At 48.2% G+C, this 20,516-nt stretch overlaps 1 protein-coding gene across 9 annotated transcripts in view; it reads left to right on the forward strand.

The window, feature by feature from the left end:
* Nucleotides 1-20,516, forward strand: part of SHC1 (SHC adaptor protein 1) — a 170,294-nt gene that overhangs the window by 83,846 nt on the left and 65,932 nt on the right. For all 9 annotated transcript variants that reach the window (XM_068126930.2, XM_078785367.1, XM_068126925.2 and 6 more), the window contains 2 exons: nucleotides 2,338-2,401; nucleotides 2,729-2,848. In XM_068126930.2, the coding sequence (XP_067983031.1) occupies nucleotides 2,338-2,401; nucleotides 2,729-2,848 (184 nt within the window). The remainder of the gene's footprint in view (nucleotides 1-2,337; nucleotides 2,402-2,728; nucleotides 2,849-20,516) is intronic.

The raw sequence follows: 20,516 nt of genomic DNA on the forward strand, positions 1-20,516 counted from the left end.
GCGTTTTTTGTCATAACTCGGTCAATTCTTATCCGATTTGCATGAAATCAGCACCAAACTGTTCACTGTTCTGTTCCCTACACTCCCATGCCAAGTACAGAACAGTAGCTGCGGCGAAGGTATGCGCTCTACCGAGTGCCCGTTCTAGTTTAGCGTTGTTTTAGATGAGGTATATGTGAAGTGTACATTATGCTCGTATTATTTGGCATCGTTTTAGATGAGGTAAGTGAGTGCATTATGCTCGTATTATTTGGCATAGTTTTAGATGAGGTATGTGAGTGTGCATTATGCTCGTATTATTTGGCGTAGTTTTAGATGAGGTATGTGAGTGTGCATTATGCTCGTATTATTTGGCGTAGTTTTAGATGAGGTATATGTGAAGTGTACATTATGCTCGTATTATTTGGCATAGTTTTACATGAGGTATGTGAGTGTGCATTATGCTCGTATTATTTGGCGTAGTTTTAGATGAGGTATGTGAGTGTGCATTATGCTCGTATTATTTGGCGTAGTTTTAGATGAGGTATATGTGAATTGTGCATTCTGCTCATATTATTTGGCGTAGTGTTAGATGAGGTATGTGAATTGTGCATTATGCTCGTATTATTTGGCATCGTTTTAGATGAGGTATCTGTGAAGTGTGCATTACGCTCGTATTATTTGGCCTAGTTTTAGATGAGGTATATGTGAAGTGTGCATTACGCTTGTATTATTTGGCATAGTTTTAGATGAGGTATATGTGAAGTGTGCATTATGCTCGTATTATTTGGCATAGTTTTAGATGAGGTATATGTGAAGTGTGCATTACGCTCGTATTATTTGGCATAGTTTTAGATGAGGTATATGTTAAGTGTGCATTACGCTCGTATTATTTGGCATAGTTTTAGATGAGGTATATGTGGTGTGCATTATAAATAAATAAAAAACCACCTTTAGAGGCCATTTTTCCCCGCAAAGCGGGGGTTGGCCTTTTTCTGGAACCGTGGTTGTTGTTGTTTTTTGTTTTTTTTGGTCCCCTTTTTGAAGCAATGTTTTACGGCCGGATGCCCTTCCTGACGCCAACCCTTTTTGCCGCCTTTAATGACAAACAGGGAATTACCAGTGAACTGGTACTCAATTAGCCGACCTCGGAAGGATGACAGGCTGAGTCAACCCCCCTGGCGTTAATTCAGCGATCGACCGGGATTCGAACCCAGGATCCTAGGATCCTAAGCCGGCACCCTAGCCCCTGCCCAACACCAGGGTTTGCATTACGCTCGTATTATTTGGCATAGTTTTAGATGAGGTATATGTGAAGTGTGCATTACGCCAGTATTATTTGGCATCGTTTTAGATGAGGTATATGTGAAGTGTGCATTATGCTCGTGTTATTTGGCATAGTTTTAGATGAGGTATATGTGAAGTGTGCATTACGCTCGTATTATTTGGCATAGTTTTAGATGAGCTATATGTGAAGTGTGCATTACGCTCATATTATTTGGCATAGTTTTAGATGAGGTCCAAGTGTGCATTCTGCTTGTACAACTCTGACTGTGTTGTAATTTTTGTTGGCGTTATTTTGCTTCATCAATTTTTCCTCCCTGCAGCAGACACTTTTGCTCACCTTGATTTTAGCGCAAATTTTATTTTAAAATGAAACGCAAAGCAAACTAGAACGGGCACTCGGTAGAGCGCATACCTTCGCCGCAGCTACTGTTCTGTACTTGGCATGGGAGTGTAGGGAACAGAACAGTGAACAGTTTGGTGCTGATTTCATGCAAATCGGATAAGAATTGACCGAGTTATGACAAAAAACGCACATTTTGCAAGGTCGTGACCCCCCTGACCTTTGACCCCCAACCGCTAACAAGGGTAATGTCTTCACTGGGTCATGTCGTATATCACAAGATCGGGCATTGAATTCTGAACATTTTGGCATTAGTTGCATGCCAATTGGATAAAAATTGACCGCGCTATGGTAAAAATACGATTTTGACCTTTTCGTGACCTTGACCTTGACCTTTGACCCGATTGCTCCCAAAATCTAATCAAATGTGTCCCGTATAATAACCAATCATCCCACCAAATTTCATGCAATTCGGTTGAATACTTTTTGAGTTATGCGAATAACATACACACACACACACACAGACATACAAATAAATACACAGCGATCAAAACATAACCTTCCGCTTTTGCGAAGGTAATTAAATATACGGATGTGAAGTTTTTGCATATACAAGCTGGATGTGTATGTCCTATTTTATGACATTTTGTTTGCAGCAATGTGTTATTGGTTTTGTTTATTGGCTTCAGACCACATGCCCAGTCTCGTTTGGTGCTGATGTTGTGTTCCAGGGAAGCGATTGCTCGTGTGTGTGAGGCTGTTCCCGGTGCCAAAGGCTCTTTCAGGCGGAGGAAGGTCAGAGCACAATTAAGTAATGCATTCGTGTTGGCCACGTTGGGGCTTTTTTGAGAAGTACCACAAAAAAAACTGTTAATGGTGACTGGAATAGGAAGCGAAAGTGTTAACGGTGACGCGAGCAGGAAGCTAAGGTGTTGCTTTTGACAGGAATAGTGTCGGAGCTCAGATTGTTATGGCGAGAAAAATAATAAGTGGAATTTTGTAGCGGCATGGATTGCATTTGGAAAAAGGTGTCTTGCGGACGATGAGTCGTAATTTGTTCACCTTGTAACGCTCCATCGTGGAGCAAAATGCAGAAGTCCCTTGTGTTTTCCCTAACCAAAGCCTCCAACGAAAGTCCTTTCCTCCGTACTGGGGAGCAACAACCTGCAGTTTGCTGGCATGACCATTTCTCTCACGATCTCCACGAACAGCCTCGTCCTCATGACACCTGACTCGAAACAGGTGGGTATTGGGGTTTCACGGTCACTGTTACCAAGCTTTTTTGGGGGATTCAAATTGCCTTTAATATGGTGGGATTTGATAAAACACCAATGTTGGAGTTGAATGCTGACATGGTTGTTTTTATTTTATATATATATTTTTAAAAGTGTGATAACCTAAAATGCTAAAGGATGAGGTTAAATCACACTTGTTCAACAACATTGTTAACGCATGGAAAATTTACCTTGTTAGCCACGGAAGATGGGGTTTTGCAGTAATGCGTGTGTCATGCGTGTGCGTGTGTCATGCGTGTGCGTGTGCCCGGGCAGAATTTTTTTTAACCATTTGAGCTTTTGTCATAAAATTTTCGACAAAGCTTTATTATGAGAATATGGAGAAGCAAGTCAAATTAATAATTTGGGCAAAAGGTCAAATGTCAACATCACATAAAATCATAAATTTTCATCCAATTGACCTGAAATTATAAGAATTTGTATATTGGCTCACTGTATTGGTTCGTCAATCAAAATCTAGAATCTGATTACCTCTGCCACCAATGGTGGATGGAGGTTATGTTTTCACCCCTGTCTGTTCGTTGGTTGGTTTGTCTTGGTTGGTTGGTTTGCCTGTTTGTCTGTTTGTGCGCAGTACTACGTCTTCATCGTTGCACATAGCATCGCCATACTTTACACACATATTTGTCTTGCCCTGGAATAGACTGTGCCCAATTTTTAACTCTCCAGGCCCAAGGCCTCCATTATGACGTCATAATTCGACAAGTACAAAACTTCATCCAATCAAGATGCAATTTCTTGAACGCCATGTCGGCATATACTGGTGGAGAAAAAAAAAATGATGACGTCATCGGTCACCTGGTTTGGCCGCCATCTTGGAAAAACCGAAAAATTTAGCAGGCTGCTCATTGTAAAAAACTCTCCATGGGGAATAAAATGTTAATGATGTCATAGGTGCCTCCATTATGACGTCATAATTCGACAAGTACAAAACTTCATCCGATGAAGATGAAATTTATTGAGCATAATCTAGGAATAAATTAGTTTTTAAAACAAATAATGACGTCATCGGTCACGTGGTTCAGCCGCCATATTTTTTATTCCGGCAAGTCCTCGGTCTCTGGTGTTGGCAAGCCTGGTGTTGGCTTAGTGGTTAGGGTGCCGGCTTGGGATCCCAGGATCCTGGGTTCGAATCCCGGTTGATCGCTGAATTAATGCCAGGGGGGTTGACTCAGCCTGTCATCCTTCCGAGGTTGGCAAATTGGGTACCAGTTCACTGGTAATTCCCTGTGTGTCGCAAGAGGTGACTAACAGGGTTGGCAGCAGGAAGGGCCTCCGGCCATAAAACATTGCTTCAAAAAGGGGACCATGGTGCCCAAAACAGGCCAACCCCTGCTCTGCAGGGAAAAATGGCCTCTAAAGGTGGTTCAAGTCCTCGGTCTCTGACCGATTTCTAGTTTGTTTGTTTGTGAACAAAATATCTCAAAAAGTTGTGGACGGATTCGGACGAAATTTGGCAGAGATGCAGCGTATGTCACAAGGATGAAATGATTAAATTTTGGTGAAGATCCGGATTCGGATCCGGCTACTATAATTTTAAAGTGATTCTTCACCATTGGGAGATGGGGCCAAAAACGATACATAGCAGGATAACTCAAAAAAATGTGGATGGATTTGGCCGAAACTTGGTGGACCGGTTGGGTGTCTGACAAGGACAAATTGATTCGATTTTGGTGAAGATCTGAATATGGATTCGAATATGAGAATTTTTAAAGTGATTCTTCACCATTGAGTGATTATGGCCAACGAGGCAGAGGTATGCTCTCTACTGAGTGCCATTATAGTTGGTTTTGCTTTTAGATCAAAAGCCCAAGGTTGCATAAAATATCTGTCAGTCATATCATTATGTAAGTGACCCAATATGACCCAATCCGAGTGTAATCTGTGTTCTATCAAGAAGGTCAAAGATCAACCTCACAAAATCGTCAATTTCCATATGATTAAGTGTTAAGAATAAGTCTGAATACAAGGCAGATGCGGATGGGCTGTGCATATTCAGATGCTTTCTAGTTTAAAAATTTTTTTTATTGTCTTTAACTCAGTTTATTTAATTGTTGAATGCAATCGTTGTCCAACAAGATTCTGAAGGCTTTATTTATTTTATTTATTCTTTATAAATTTATAAATTTATTTATTCTGATGTGTATTTGCTTCAGTCATCCTTTTTATTATTACCATAATTCCATAATCCTTATTTGCATTAGCCTTCTCTTGTCAAAGTAATCCATTCAGACTTGCACTATTGCTTATTTATCAATAACCAACAGTGCTGAAGTGCACGTCGTCTTCTTCTTTTTTCGTCATTATTATACTTATTTCGTAACGATGTCCAGGAAATGCTGTGATGATGACGGCAGCTGATGGGCGTTGCCCAGGATTTGTGGGGGCGGTGTTGTGTGTGTCTGGTGGTGAAAAGAGTGTTTTTCGTTTTGCAGTTTTGTTTTAAGTTTATTCTAATTAATATTTAAATTTAGCAAACGAGGAAGTTCCAGTGCTTCAAAATGGATCCATAATGACTGTCCAGGCCACCTGAGCTGCCTGTATCACACAGTTCGGTGCTGAAGTTATGCTTCTGATGCCTGCGTGGTTCTGCAGTGACCAACCTTTGAATAGTCTCAGTGCTGGTGAGGTGCACCCTCTCTGCCCTGCCAGCATGAACTGCATGCTCCTCTTTGTGAATGTGGGGTCTCAGTGATGTCTGGGTTCGTGACCTTTTGTGCCGTTCCTGCTGTGGCCTGGAGGCTTCTGGCGGTGGGTTTGATTGGCAGGGTTTTGAGCAGGGATTGTGATGGAGGAATGCCTCAGGCCTTCAGGGTCGTGAGTGGTGCCATATTCTTGGCTCTGCATTTTGCCCTCGTGCCCATCCATGCCCTCCTTGGGCTGCTGGCTAGGCGGGATGTCCTGCATTTCCACGGATTCGGCTCCCGGCTGTACTCCTGGCTCTGTGCTGCATGTTTCTCCTCGGGTTTGTCAACGACGTTTTGGGCCTGCCTCGGCGTCAGACTGGCACTCCCTTCCTGCCACAACTGCCCTCCATCTGCTCGTGACCTATCTACTCGCCCACCACCGTGCACATTCCTGTGCCCCACTGCTTGGTCTGTGTGTGGACGTTGGTGTTTTCTGCTGCGTGTGCATGGGACTTCTCTGTGTTTTTCTGCACATGGATACGCCATGGATATCCTCGCCGGAGTTGTGGGCTGGAGGTCGGGCAGAGCGTCATTGTCGCAGCCACTATGGCTTCTTCGGTCTGGTTGAACTTCATGGCGAGGCTTGGTATGTACACGACATGACCAAAAGTATGCGGACACCCCTTATAATTAGTGGATTTGGCTATTTCAGCCACACCCATTGCTGACAGGTATATACAGTGCATTCAGAAAGTATTCAGACCCATTCACTTTTTCACATTTTGTTATGTTGCAGCCTTATACTGAAATGGTTTCAATTCATTTTTTCCCTCATCAATCTACACTCAATACCCCATAATGACAAAGAGAAAACAGGATTTTAGAATGTTTTGCAAATTTATTAAAAAGAAAAAACTGAAATATCACATTGACATAAGTATTCATACCCTTTGCTATGACACTTGAAATTTAGCTCAGGTTCCTCCCATTTCTCTTGATCATCTTTGAGGTGTTTCTCCACCTTGATTGGAGTCCACCTGTGGTAAATTCAATTGATTGGACATGATTTGGAAAGGCACACACCTGTCTATATCAGGTCTCACAGGTGGCAATGCATATCAGAGCAAAAACCAAGCCATGAGGTCGAAGGAACTGCCTGCAGAGCTCAGAGACAGGATTGTGTCGAGGCACAGATCTGGGGAAGCCTACAAATTTTTTTTTGCTGCATTGAAGGTTCCCAAGAGCACAGTGGCCTCCGTAATTCTTTAATGGAAGAAGTGTGGAACAACCAGGACTCTTCCAAGAGCTGGCCGCCCGGCCAAACTGAGCAATCGGGGGAGTAGGGCCTTGGTAAGAGAGGTGACCAAGAACCCGATGGTCACTCTGGCTGAGCTCCAGAGATCCTGTGTGGAGATGGGAGAAACTTCCAGGACAACCATCACTGCAACACTCCACCGATCTGGGCTTTATGGAAGAGTGGCCAGATGGAAGCCTCTCCTCGGTGAAAGACACATGAAAGCCCACAGAAGCTTGTTTCTCACAGTGAGATTCCTTTAGGTGCTTTTTTGCAAACTCCAAGCGGGCTTTCATGAGCCGTACACAAGCCTAAGATCACCATGCGCAATGCCAAGCGTTGGTTAGAGTGGTGTAAAGCTCGCCGTCATTGGACTCTGGAGCAGTGGAAACACATTCTCTGGAGTGATGAATCCCGCTTCACCATCTGGCAATCCGACGGACAAATCTGGGTTTGGCGGATGCCAGGAGAGCGCAACTGCCTGAATGCATAGTGCCAACTGTAAAGTTTGGTGGAGGAGGAATGATGGTCTGGGGCTGTTTTTCATGGTTCGGGTTCGGCCACTTAGTTCCAGTGAAGGGAAATCTTAACGCTACAGCATACAATGACATTCTAGATGATTGTGTGCTTACAACTTTGTGGCAACATTTTGGGGAAGGCCCTTTCCTGTTTCAGCATGGCAACGCCCCCGTACACAAAGTGAGGTCCATATAGAAATGGTTTGTCGAGATCAGTGTGGAAAACTTGACTGGCCTGCACAGAGCCCTGACCTCAACCCCATCGAACACCTTTGGGATGAATTGGAACGCCGACAGCGGGCCAGGCCTAATCACCCAAAAGCACTCTTCTCGACAATAAACAAACTCCTCCGCCCCCTGGACACCACCACCCAGTCATTCACAGTAGACAACTGCATCTCCTTCCTTTCTTTCTTCCAACGCAAAATTGACAACATCTACAACAGCTTGACCACCGCCGCACCCGCTCCCCCTCCAACGACCTGCCCCCCCTTATCCTGCCTTCCCCTGTCTCAATTCTCCCCGGTCTCCCCTACTGACCTCTCTGAACTCCTCATAGGATTGAAAACTGCCACCTGCACTCTTGACCCAACCCCTCCAGCTTTGTCAAGGCCTCCCTCCCTGCTCTCTCTCCACTTATCATTGCAACAATAAACTCCTCCCTGTCTACAGGCATCGTCCCACCATCCCTCAAAATTGCTGCTGTTACCCCCATTCTAAAAAAACCTGGTCTAAACCCTGACACCCTAAATAACTTCAGACCCATCTCCAACCTACCCTTTCTGTCAAAAGTTTTGGAACGCGCTGTAGCCGCGCAACTCAAACATCACCTCTCTGCCAATAACCTGCATGAAACATTCCAATCCGGATTCCGCTCCAACCACAGTACTGAAACTGCTCTCCTCAAAATCACCAACGACCTTCTCCTCTCCTCTGACGCTGGCAACCTCAACATTCTCGTCCTCCTCGACCTCAGCGCTGCCTTTGACACCATCGATCACACCATCCTCCTCACCCGACTTGAATCCACCTTTAACGTTACCGGCACTGCCCTCTCTTGGATTAAATCATACCTCTCTGACAGACGCCAGTTCATCTCCATCAATAACTGCAAATCCCCCACTGCTCCCCTCCCCCAAGGTGTCCCCCAAGGTTCAGTTCTTGGCCCCCTCCTCTTCATCCTTTACCTGTCCCCCCTCGGTCACTTAATCCACCGTCATGGTCTCCAATTCCACTGCTTCGCCGATGACATCCAGCTTTTCATCTCCACCAAGTCCGTCTCCACCGACACCCACTCTATCCTGACAAACTGCATCTCTGAAATAAAATCCTGGCTTCAAATCAACTTCCTCAAACTTAACTGTGATAAATCTGAAATAATCATCATTGGCCCAAAAACGCTCACAAAATCCACCCATAACTTTGCCCTCAACATCGACGGTATCCCAGTATCCACCTCCCCTCTCATCCGGAATCTTGGCGTCATCTTTGACCAAACCCTCTCCTTCGACAAATACACTAAGGAGATCACAAAGACAGCCTTCTTTCACCTGAAAAACATCGCCCGTCTCCGCTCATCCCTCTCCTCCACGGCTGCAGAAACCCTCATCCACGCCTTCATCACCTCCCGTCTGGACTACTGCAATAGCCTCCTCTATGGTTCATCCTCAACTATCACCAATAAACTCCAATACATTCAGAACTCTGCTGCCCGTCTACTCACCCATTCCCGGACCCGTGACCACATCACCCCCGTCCTTTACAAGCTTCACTGGCTCCCCATCTCCCAGAGAATCCAGTACAAAATCCTCCTCTTGACCTACAAAGCCCTCCATAACCTGGCCCCATCCTACCTGGCTGACCTCCTCTCCAGACACACTCCCACCCGCAACCTCCGCTCTGCTGGTACCAACCTCCTGACCCCCCCCCCCCCCCCATCCGGACCAAATTCAGATCCTGGGGGGACAGGGCCTTCTCCATCGCTGCTCCCACCCTCTGGAACTCACTACCTCACACCATCAGAGACTCCTCCTCACTCACCACATTCAAAACATCACTCAAGACCCACCTGTTCAGCACTGCATTCAACATTCAACCCACAGCATTTAACCCCTGACTATCTCTTCTCCTTCTCCCTCCTTTTGCTTTAAATATTTCCCTATTGATTCTTGTCTTTTTGCAATTGTTGTTTTCATGTTTTGTTATGCATTATGTTTTGCACTCTGTCAAAGCGCCTTTGGGATTCATGAAAAGCGCTATACAAAATAAATGAATTATAATTATTATTATTAACATCAGTGCCCGACCTCACTATGCTCTTGTGGCTGAATGGAAGCAAATCTCTGCAGCAATGTTGAAACATCTTGTGGAAAGCCTTCCCAGAAGAGTGGAGGCTGTTATAGCAGCAAAGGTGGGGACCAACTCCATATTAATGCCCATTAATTTTGAATGAGGTGTGTGATGTTCGGGTGTCCACATACTTTTGGTCATGTAGTGTGTATATATATATATATATATAGAAAGGAATGAATGATCGTTTTAAAGGCCATTTTCCCCACTAGAGCAGGGGTTGGCCTTGCGGGCCCCATGACAATCATGGTTCCCTGTTTTGCTGCACATAGTGGAGCAAAACTGCGTTTGCGTGACATTGATGCCACTCAAAACAAGTGGTCCGAAGATGCAAGATGAATTTGCAGCGAAGTGCTGCACAGTAGAGGTGTAAGGCCACAAGACCTGTGGTCCATAAGTGTAATATGTGCAGCAAAGTGTTTGTGGCAGCACGGTGCTGCACAGGTGCAGCAAAGTTACAACACAAGGACATGGCAGCAAAGTGCTGCGCAGTTCGGCTGCACAGATGTAGCAAAGTTGCAGCAGGGATGCTGCACAGGTCGATGGTGCTGCACAGCTCCACCTCCAAAATGGTCCTGGGGTGGGGGGAGAGACAAAGCACGACCAGCAAAGCGGAAAGGGCACAAAGGTACACAGCAATACAAGGTAATGCAGCATGAGGGGCGTGGAAGAGCGAGCAGAGCATGCTCGGCCCTAACCGTCCGTACCCCCCACCGTAGGCTACACTACCCGAGCCCTTTTTTGTATTTACAAATTCGTCTCTTCGTCTTGTCTCCCATATCCCCCTCTAATCCAAATTCGTCTCCCAATCCCTCGCAGGAAGGAAGGAATGGAACAACCACAATGTCCCATTACGTTGTGATGCGCCTTACACTCAAACAGTTCACTTAGTATTGGTGTGGAGCTTCGTCCTCCTCGGTGCATGGCTGTGGATGGCGCGAAGGGGATTCCTCATTTCCTAACTACTCCAGTAACATTAACTCATTTAAACTACTCGGGGGTCATACCCTGCCAATCGGCCTCTTTAAACTATGTGGTTCTAAAAACCGAATTCCCATTGCCCACTCTGCGGTGCCCATGAAATTTGGGTCTCACTCCCTCAAATTTTCACATTGTGCCTTTGCACAATTTCGGGGCTGGGTCCTGTGGCTCCACTAGCAGGTCCAACTACCTGCGCACCTCCACCACTGAAGTCACCACCCGAGCTTACCTGCTCCTGTGACTACCTAAACTGGGGAAGGCCCCTGCTGGCTCTTTACCCCCTGATGCCCACCTTGGCATTGGGCTACCCGAGTCCTTCTCTTGGATCCTCGGGCCCCACTCACAACTCACAACTACCCTAACTGGCTCCCAGAGCCTACCTGCGGCCTCACCTGGCCGACAAACTACCAGTGGCGGAGTGCCCCAATAACCATACGCACCAATTAAACCACACACCCAGCCATTCCACAGTCTCACGCACCCTCCAAAGCACTACTTTGCCACTACCTGCACCACAGGTGTCAATATCCAAACAATTTACCTAAGCCCTCTACCTGGGTTTACACTACCCACCCCGGCCATTCGTGAATGGGTCCATCTCCCCCCATTCACTCCTTCGCACCATGCATTCCACACCTTTTATTCTACACCAAGCATTCCACACCTTATATTCTCACACACCATTTATTTCGCACACCTTTTGTGCTCTCACACCTTTTTCCATACACAATTCCATTTGTTCTAATACACAGTTCCTCACACACACAGCATCATCTATCTAACTGCTTTTCCCCTAAAACTGGTGCTTCCCCATCATCCCATTAAACTAAGCACTCCCTTCGTCATTAGCAACCATCGAAACTACCTACGTCCCCACTATAGTTCAGATGTCCCTACTTAAATCTTTTGTCTTCTAAAGTCATCTAATTCCCTAACAATTATCCTAGCCCTCCCTCGACTAGCTTCGGTGCCCCATGGAGGTAACCATGGCTGGCACCTCCATGTGCCTATCACTGCCATCCCCCTAATCTGATGCTCATGGGCCCGGGTGCGTGTGAGGAATGGTGAAACTGCCATTCCTCCACGCAGGGTACACTATCCTCATCAGTCCGCTACACTTGAGCCCCTTCGTGCGGAAATACATTGTCGTCACAGCTCGGCTTCGAAAGGCCGAGCGATCCATGCGGGTGGTTGGTTTACTGTAGGTTGGGTCCGTCCGGCATTTTCGATCCAGGGGAGGAGGCATGGATGGGCCGAGGTTCAGAGCTCCATCTCTGCGCGGGGCTTCGCGGTCCCACGCACGATGGCCCAACCGCCCACGGTCGGAGCACCGCGCCCGCAAAAGTGCGCGGCTACGAACTCTCCTACCTCCCCTTGAACCTCGCCGTTCGCCTTTACCACCACGGCGCGGCACCAACCATACAGGGCGGGGGCCGGCATGAATCGTGCACGTCGGTCCTTGTGACACGGCCGTGGCATCGATCCCTGCCGGTCCCTGTTGCACACAACTCACCGAGGGCTCATGTCAGCTATCCATCGCGCGAAACACTACCCCGGTCTGTGTTGATGCTTGAGCCGCGTTCTCACCACTCGCAACCCACTCCGCACACGCACACAGAGGCGTCCCTGCGCCTCCCATACACTCCGCTACCGCACACTCTTTCCGCACCCTGTCTGGTGTGCATTCTTCCTCCACGCACTCACTTACCGCACAACCAGGGGCGCACACGCCTTCCACAGACTTCATTATCACACACCCTCACGCACACTCTTCCGTTACACACTCTCTCGTTACGTCCTCCCTAACGCCCACGGGTGTGCACTCTCCTGGTACACACCCAATCATCGTACACTCTTTTTCCCCACTCGGGTGTGCACTCCTGCACACACTCTACAACACGCTCCGGTGTGCACTCCTGCACACTCTCTGTAACACACTCTCCTGTTACACACTCTTCCCGCACACATTCCGTCGTACATTTTTCTCGCTCACACTCGCGCTCCGGTGCACACTTTTCTCTCACACGCGCGCCATTCGCCCTTGTTCACCGCACAATGGACCTTCCACGACCGCCCGGGTTTCGCTTCTTCCCCAAGCGCGCCAAAACCCTTTTCGCGCCAAACACACTCACGCCATTATTCCGACTTACCTTGGGGACCTTCTTTCCCGTCAGCACCTGCAAACTTTTCATTGAGTTAGCAAGTCCGACATCACGGTGCAAATACAAACTTTGAGTACATTCCATTTCTTCCCTCTCTGCAATACTTTCTGACTCTGCCGTCTCTTCAGCCCCCATTATTTCAATTCAAATTATTTATTTTTCTACCTCGACCGTCGGCGCCCATAAAATTTCCTTTTCCAATTCCGTCCCATCCAAATCCGGCCATTTTGCCAACCTCTCTCTCCCAGCGACGCTATTACGCGCCTCTGCCAGCAGCAGCCGCCTTAGCGTTTGCTCAAACGACGCCATTAACCATGTGGTCAGGCCTGAGGAAAAAAGGGGCGGAACACCAAGAACAAGATGTGGCCTGTCAACCAGCAGTCAAAGGTGTGGCCGGTAAGCCCCCGGTAAGCTCTCTGTGGCCGGTAAGCTCTCTTAAAGCCTGATACGGAGCGCACATTGGCGTAAGGACTCACTCACTGGCGCTTTTAAGAGAACCTTGGAGAGGGTGCGTTTGGCACGCTGGTGCAGTTATTACGTACGCTGAAGGACACCAGCCTCCCCCCGCTATATGTAAGGTCCGCTCGCGTTGAATGGTACGCAGAGCTGCCTGCCAGGTTTTGCTCGCGGGACCGGAGCCTGGACCCCATCGCCTGGACCATCTACCTGGACCTTTCACCCTACCAGCTGCAATCCCCGTGTGAGTGTGTATGTTTGTCTGGGGTCCTAAGTTAAGACTGTTTTTAAGACTGCCCTGTGTCCTGCTTCTTCTTCTTCCTCTTGTACATCCCTTTCGTTTCCTCTTTCCTCCTGCATATTTGTAATAAATTGCCTTGTTCTTTCTTGGTTTTCCCTAATCCGATCGCATTCGTCCTTTCTCAATTGAGTACCTGTGGCACGTTGAGGAACCGCTACAATCTGGTTTAGTCTTTGTTAACGGCTCGGATCGCGGATTGCCATCCGCTCGGCGTTTTCCATCGTATCCGTGGTTCGAGCGGGAGTTATTTCCCTGCTTTACGGTCGGGTTAGTAAGTAGGTATTTGGGACTACTTTGACCAATGACCCTAGCTAATACCGACCGGAAGGAGCGTTATAACTTCTAAGGACTCAGGACGGCCAGCTAAAAAGACAAGGGGATTAACCCCCCCCCCCCCCCCCCCTTGATAAGGAGAGAGCCAACCCCCGAGATCCGTAACAATTGGTCGTCAGGAGTTGGGATTTGGAACCTGGGACTAAATTTAGTAGACCAAATTTTGGACACCCAATTGTGCTATTGGCCGTAAAAATTGGTGTCTGGGAGCGGGATTTGGACCCGAACCAAATTTTTTATATCTAGAAAAATTTGGTCAAAATTACGAGCGGTCAAAATTTAGTATTAAAAAACAAATTAAATCGTGCCATGGATAATCAAGGCGATCGGATGCCGGTGGGGGAAATAGAAGAGGAGTTAGAGGCAACCCAAGACCCCAGGGAAGAAGTGGGAGAGATGGAGGAGGAAAGTAATGAAGGTGCGGTAGTGGGGGTTGCAGGCGCGCAAAATGGCGGCGCCTCGCACATGGCCACGGTAGCCGAGCCCGCTGTACCAACGGGCTTTGACATGCAGCAGTTCATGGCACGGTTCAGTGAATATATGGCGGAGTCGAAGTGCGACAATGAAAAAAGAAGTAGGGAAATGAAAGAAATAAGGGACGAGGTAAGGGGGAGCAGGTGTGAATTGACCGAAAGAATGGGTGGTCACCTGAAACAAATGAAAGATGGGTTAAATAATTTGGAAAACAAAATGGGAGAGCAATTGGAAAGTCAAATTGGGGGGTTAGAAAATAAATTGGGGGGATTAGAGCACAAATTAGGCAGTCAATTGGAGGACGTGGATGACCAAATGAAAGAAATTAACGAGGGGCTAGCGAGGGGGCAAGCCAGGTATGAGACAGAGGAATTTGAGAGGGAAATTGACCGCAGGGCGAGCGAGGTCACATTTGAACGTGACTTGAGAAGCGTCGGGAAAGCGAGGCGGAGCAAAGCGAAGATACGTGGACGGGTATAGAAATCGCGACCCAGGGTATGGGGAAGCCGGCGACCGCCGAAGTAGAGAATTTTATTTTATTGGCGCCAGTGGTCGTCGAGCTGAATAAAGAAAAATAATTAATTCAAATGGAAAAAGAAATTAAAATCCAAGCAATAGTGGAAATTGTGATTCAAGAGACGGCAGAGATAGAAATTAAATCGAAGGAAAAGATGGAGTATGCTCAAAGTCTGTATTCGTATCCTGATACCGCACTTTCTAATCCTTATAAAGATTTGCAGGTGCGTGAGGAGAAGAGGATCCCGAAGGTAAGCCGGGCTGTATATGGCGCGAAAAGATTTGGCGCGAGAGGGTTCTTCGCGCGCTTGGGATCCCGGCGTAACCCGGGCGCTCGTAGAAGGTCCGTGGTGCGCTGTGTGAGTGGAAATGGCGCGCGTGTGCGAATTGCGCCAGAGCGTGCGTGTGTTACCGAGTGCGAGAGTGAATGCACATCGGAGTGTGATAGTGAGGGTGAGAATGACACGGAGTGTGAGTTGGTTGTGGAGCGTGTGCGGGAGAGCACACCAGAGCGCGTTATTGGGTGTGCAAAAGAGTGCACACCCATGGGTAGGTGTGCGCTGAGTGGGTGTGCAACAGAGTGCGTACCCGTGAGTGGTACGGAGTACGTACCGGGAGAGTGTGCGCAAGAAGGTGCGCGAGAGAGGTGTGTAACGGAGTGTGTGAGTGTGCCTGGGTGGTGTGCACGAGAGAGTGCGGTGGCGGAATTGATGGAGTGTATGGGATGTGTGAGTAAAGAAAGGAGCGCGTGGTGTGAGCATGCGAGTGGAGCATCGACGTTGACCGCGGCAGCGGTTAGGCCGACGTATAGCCGACGCGAGCTCTCGGGGCGCGGTGTTTGTGTGCTGCGGGGGCCGGCGGGGATCGTTGCCGCGTCGCTCCTGCACGGAGCGCCGAACACGATTCGGGCCGGGCCCCGCCCTGCACGGTCGGTGCCGCGTTTTGCCAGGCAAGGCGACCGGCCCGGTTCGAGGGGAGGTAGGAGGATTCGGAGCGGTGCCCCCTTGTGGTGGCGGTGCTCCGGCCGGGGAAGGCTGGGCAACCGCGCATGGGAGCGAAAGGCCCTGCGTAGGGATGGTGCCTGGAGTCTTGGACCGAGTATGCCTCCTCCCCTGAATCGAATGCCGGACGGACCCAACCTGCAGTAGACCAAACCACCCGAATTCATTGCTCGGTTTTGTGAAGCCGAGCTTTGATGATGTAATGACGCACCGAGAGGCTCAGAATAGTGGACTAATGGTAGTAGTAATGGCGATAGTGATGTAGGGGGATGGTGGCTCTACCATCCCTCACATCCCTTTTTTGGGCAAAGGAGCTATAGATTTATGGGGTGGCAGTGCAAACTAGCCCGGGAGGGTGAGGATAATGGCTAGGGATCTAGAAAATGACCATAGGTGACACAAGATTTAAGTAGTGACATTGTACCTGTAGTGGGGACGTAGAGTAGAGTAGTTCGTTGATAATGACGAGGGAGTGCTTAGCATAAGGGATGACAGGGAGAGCACGAGTTTTAGGGGAAAAGCAGGTAGATTAGATGATGCTGTGTGCATGAGAATCTTTGTGGTGAGAGTGATGAAATGAGGAATTGGAATGAGAGATTCCTGGTAGTGCTGATGAAATGAGGCAATGCTCGTGAGAGATGTGTGTGTGTGTGTGTGTGTGTGTGTGTGTGTGTGTGTGTGTGTGTGTGTGTGTGTGTGTGTGTGTGTGTGTGTGTGTAAGTGTGTGTGTGTGTGTGAAAGTGTGTGAAAGTGTATGAGTGGAGTATGAATGGTGTGGAATGAGTATTGTGGGATGAGTGGAGTGTATGGTGTGAAGGAGTGGATGGGGGAAGGATGGACCCCTTCACGAATACCCGGGGAAGGTAGTTTAAAAGTAGGTAGAGGGAGTAGGTAAATTGTGGTTGGATATTGACATCTGTGGTGCGGGAGTAGCAGAGTAGTGTTTTGTTGGGTGCATGAGTAGAGTGAAATGGCTGGGCGTGTGGCCTGTTAGTGAGTGTGGTTGGTTGAGCACTCCGCCGCTGGTAGTCTGTTGGCCAGGTGAGGCCGCAGGTAGGCTCTGGGAGCCAGGTAGTAGAGTTCAGTGGGGCCCGTGGATCCCGAGAGAGGACCCTGGTAGCCCGATGCCAGAGGGGGCATTAGTGGGGTAAGGGAGCCAGAGAGCCTTCCCCAGGTTAGGGTGAGGAGCTAGGTAAGCTCGGGTGGCAACTACAGTGGCGGAGGTGTGCAGGTGAGCGGACCTGCTGGTGAGCCACATGACCCAGCCCCGAAATTGTGCGAGGGCACAGGTTGAAAAATCGGGGGAGTGAGACCCCAAATCGGAGAGCGCCACAGTTTGGTCAATAGGAATTGGTTTATAGAACCGCATCGAGTAAAGTGGCCAATGGATTGGCAGGGCAAGACCCCGGGTAATTTAACTGTGTTAATGTCATTTAGAGAATAGATAGGAGAAAATCTCTTCGCACCATCCGCATCCACTGACCTGGGTGATAGAACTCCATACCATGTTTTAGTGCAGCAGATAAACACAAAAATTGTGCATTTTACGAGAAAAGCATGAAATTTTTAACATAGTTAGTGCATACCATAAGGTTTATTTTCAGATGTGGAGGGAAGTCAGATTTGACCTCTGAGAACCGTGAGAGGTCAAATCCAAAATGGACACCAGTCCACCAAGTCTAATGCACTCGGAGCGCACTCGGCTCGGATCGCGGATTGCCATCCGCTCGGCGTTTTCCATCGTATCCATGGTCCGAGCGGGAGTTATTTCCCTGCTTTACGGTCGGGTTAGTAAGTAGGTATTTGGGACTACTTTGACCAATGACCCTAGCTAATACCGACCGGAAGGAGCGTTATAACTTCTAAGGACTTGGGACGGCCAGCTAAAAAGACAAGGGGATTAACCCCCCCCCCCCCCCCTTGATAAGGGGAGAGCCGACCCCCGAGATCCGTAACAATATATGTGTGTGTGTGTGTGTGGTGTGTGTGTGTGTGTGTGTGTGTGTGTGTATGTATGTGCATATATATATGTATATATATGTGTGTGTGTGTGTGTATGTGCATATATATGTGTGTGTGTATGTGTATGCATGTGTCGGTGTACATGTGTGTGTACGTGTGTATATATATATATATATATATATATATATATATATATATATATATATATATATATATATATATATATATTGTTGCGGATCTCTCCGTCGGCCTTCTTCCCCTTAAGAAGGGGGGATTAGTCCCCTTGTTTGTGACTGACCGACGTGAGTCCTGACGCTGCACAGCTCCCTCCGGAGAGGCAGGGGCGCAACCCCGTTCGCGACCGCGGACAGATGTTAATTGCCGAGCGGTTTAGCAACCGCGGCACGAACTATTAACAAGAACTAGACCCGATTCCTATTCGTTGGCCAAATCGTGCCACAGGTGTCCAATGGGGAAATCACTAAAGCGACCGGACGAGCATGAAGAAGAAGAACAAAGGTAGGAAATACAAATATAATTTATTACTAATATGTACACAATCAAAGAAACCAAGGAGAAGGAAGGATAATAAAAGAACATATGTCACCCACAGGGTGAACCGTATCTTGCCATTTGACCTTGAACTTAATAATTTCGTATGGTGAATAGTATGTCTTCATGACCAACGCACATGAAATATTGAAAGATTTTGATGAGAACTGAGGAAATAATTTTTTCATGAAAATTCCGTTTTTTCGTCATGACGTCATCAAATGACGTCATAGCGTCAAACTGTTTACAGATCTGGGAAGCACTCATCAAGGGCATTCATATGAGGTATTACTGGATATGGTACCTACGATTTCAAAATTTGACCTTGGGGTCAATAATTTTCGACCTCCAGCGCTAACCATGAAGGTCAAGGCCGATCGCCACCAAAAACTAATCAGCTGAGCGCCGGACCATATACTAGATTCCCATGAAGTTTGGAGACGATCCGATCAAAGTTACTCAAAAAATTAGTGTTTCGTCGACCTCCATGATTGGCCGCAAAGTGACCTTGACCGCAAAGCGCCCAGGTCCACCGCACCACACGTAGACAACTTTCGGACATCTTCCTAGTTATTCTTAATCTATGTCAGTTAAGGCCTCGTTTCCATTAATTATGACTCTTCGTTGCACCAGAATGTGATTATATGGCATCAGTAGTGAGTTTAGGACCTTTCCCATACCTCCTCCCATCTTCTTCCCCAAACAACAACAATAACAACAACTACAACAACAATTACAACTACAACTACGACTACAACAACAGAGGGGCGGGGAGTGTGCGTCCTCACACCGGCTCGGTTACCCGCCATGACCATGCGCTCCACGGCGTTACCCCGAAGGGGCTGGCTGTCAGCTCCTCGTCAGGGGCGGAGCCAGTAACCCCCCCACGCACCCAATGAGAAGCAACGTGCCGATTCCATCTGGGGCGGAGCTAACGAGCCGAGGGCGTGTCACTCCCCGCCGGATATACGCGGCCCCGCGCCGGACGTGACGTGAGATGCGCCTCAGCTTGGAGAGAGAAGCCACCGCCACCCCCAGCGCGACGAGACCTCCCCGCATCTTTGGACCGGACCGGACCGTACTGTACCCTGCCCCGAGCCCAGGAGGACCTGGAGCCATCGATCCTGCCTTTCCTAGCCATCAAACCCCCGTGTGAGTCAGCCGTTGTCCCGTTTGTCTGTCGTCTGTCCGGGGTTAATATAAGAGTGTGTCTAAGTGCCTGTCTTTCTGTGATTATACCTCTAGCCCCTGTAATCTGACCTTTCCGTACGAATATAATCTCCTCCGGAGGTCTTGAGAATTGAAACATTGGTGTCGTATTGTGTTATTGTAATCCAGCCGGGTGTCTTCTTTTTCTTATTGAGCCAGCATCGCGCGACTAGTCAACGTTCGGGCACAATCGGGTAACTTGTGCAGACGTGGTCATACCATAAAACCGCTCGGTAAATAACATCCAAGCCACGTCTGTAACAATTGGTTGTCAGGAGTTGGATTCGAACCTGGGACTAAATTTATTTAGCCCAAATTTTGGACACCAATTGTGTTAGTACGGTAACAATTGGTGTCGAGGAGTGGAATTCGAACCCGGGACTAAATTTATTAGGCCCAAATTGGTAACAAGTAGAATCGATTCGGAGCGCGTTTCCCGCGCGAAATTATAACGGCGAAATTTGTATTTGTTTTACGAAACTCGAATTTTGCAAGTCGCGCTATGGCGGATCAACACGGCTGGGGTCCGGTAGGGGAGAGTGAGGCAGGGTCGGTCCAGGACCAAATTGAGGGACATGAGGGACATGAGGAGAGCGAAACAGCGGGGGTAGCAGGTGCACAAAATGGCGCTCTCGCGCACGATGCTTCAGGCGCGCAAAAAGGCGCCTCGCTGGTCACCGTGCCCGCGACCGAAGTAGCGCCGCTGGGAAGATTGGAACTTTTTTTTATACAAATGACGGCCCTTATGGAAAAGAATAGTGAGCGATTGGAAAACCAAATGGGGGTAATGAGGGACGAAGCGAGGGCTCGGAGTGAGCAATTGGGGGTAATGAGGGACGAAGCGAGGGCTCGGAGTGAGCAATTGGGGGTAATGAGGGAC

The sequence above is a fragment of the Myxine glutinosa genome, chromosome 10 (genome assembly GCF_964187855.1).
Source record: "Myxine glutinosa chromosome 10, kmMyxGlut1.1, whole genome shotgun sequence".
Taxonomy (NCBI): Eukaryota; Metazoa; Chordata; class Myxini; order Myxiniformes; family Myxinidae; genus Myxine; species Myxine glutinosa.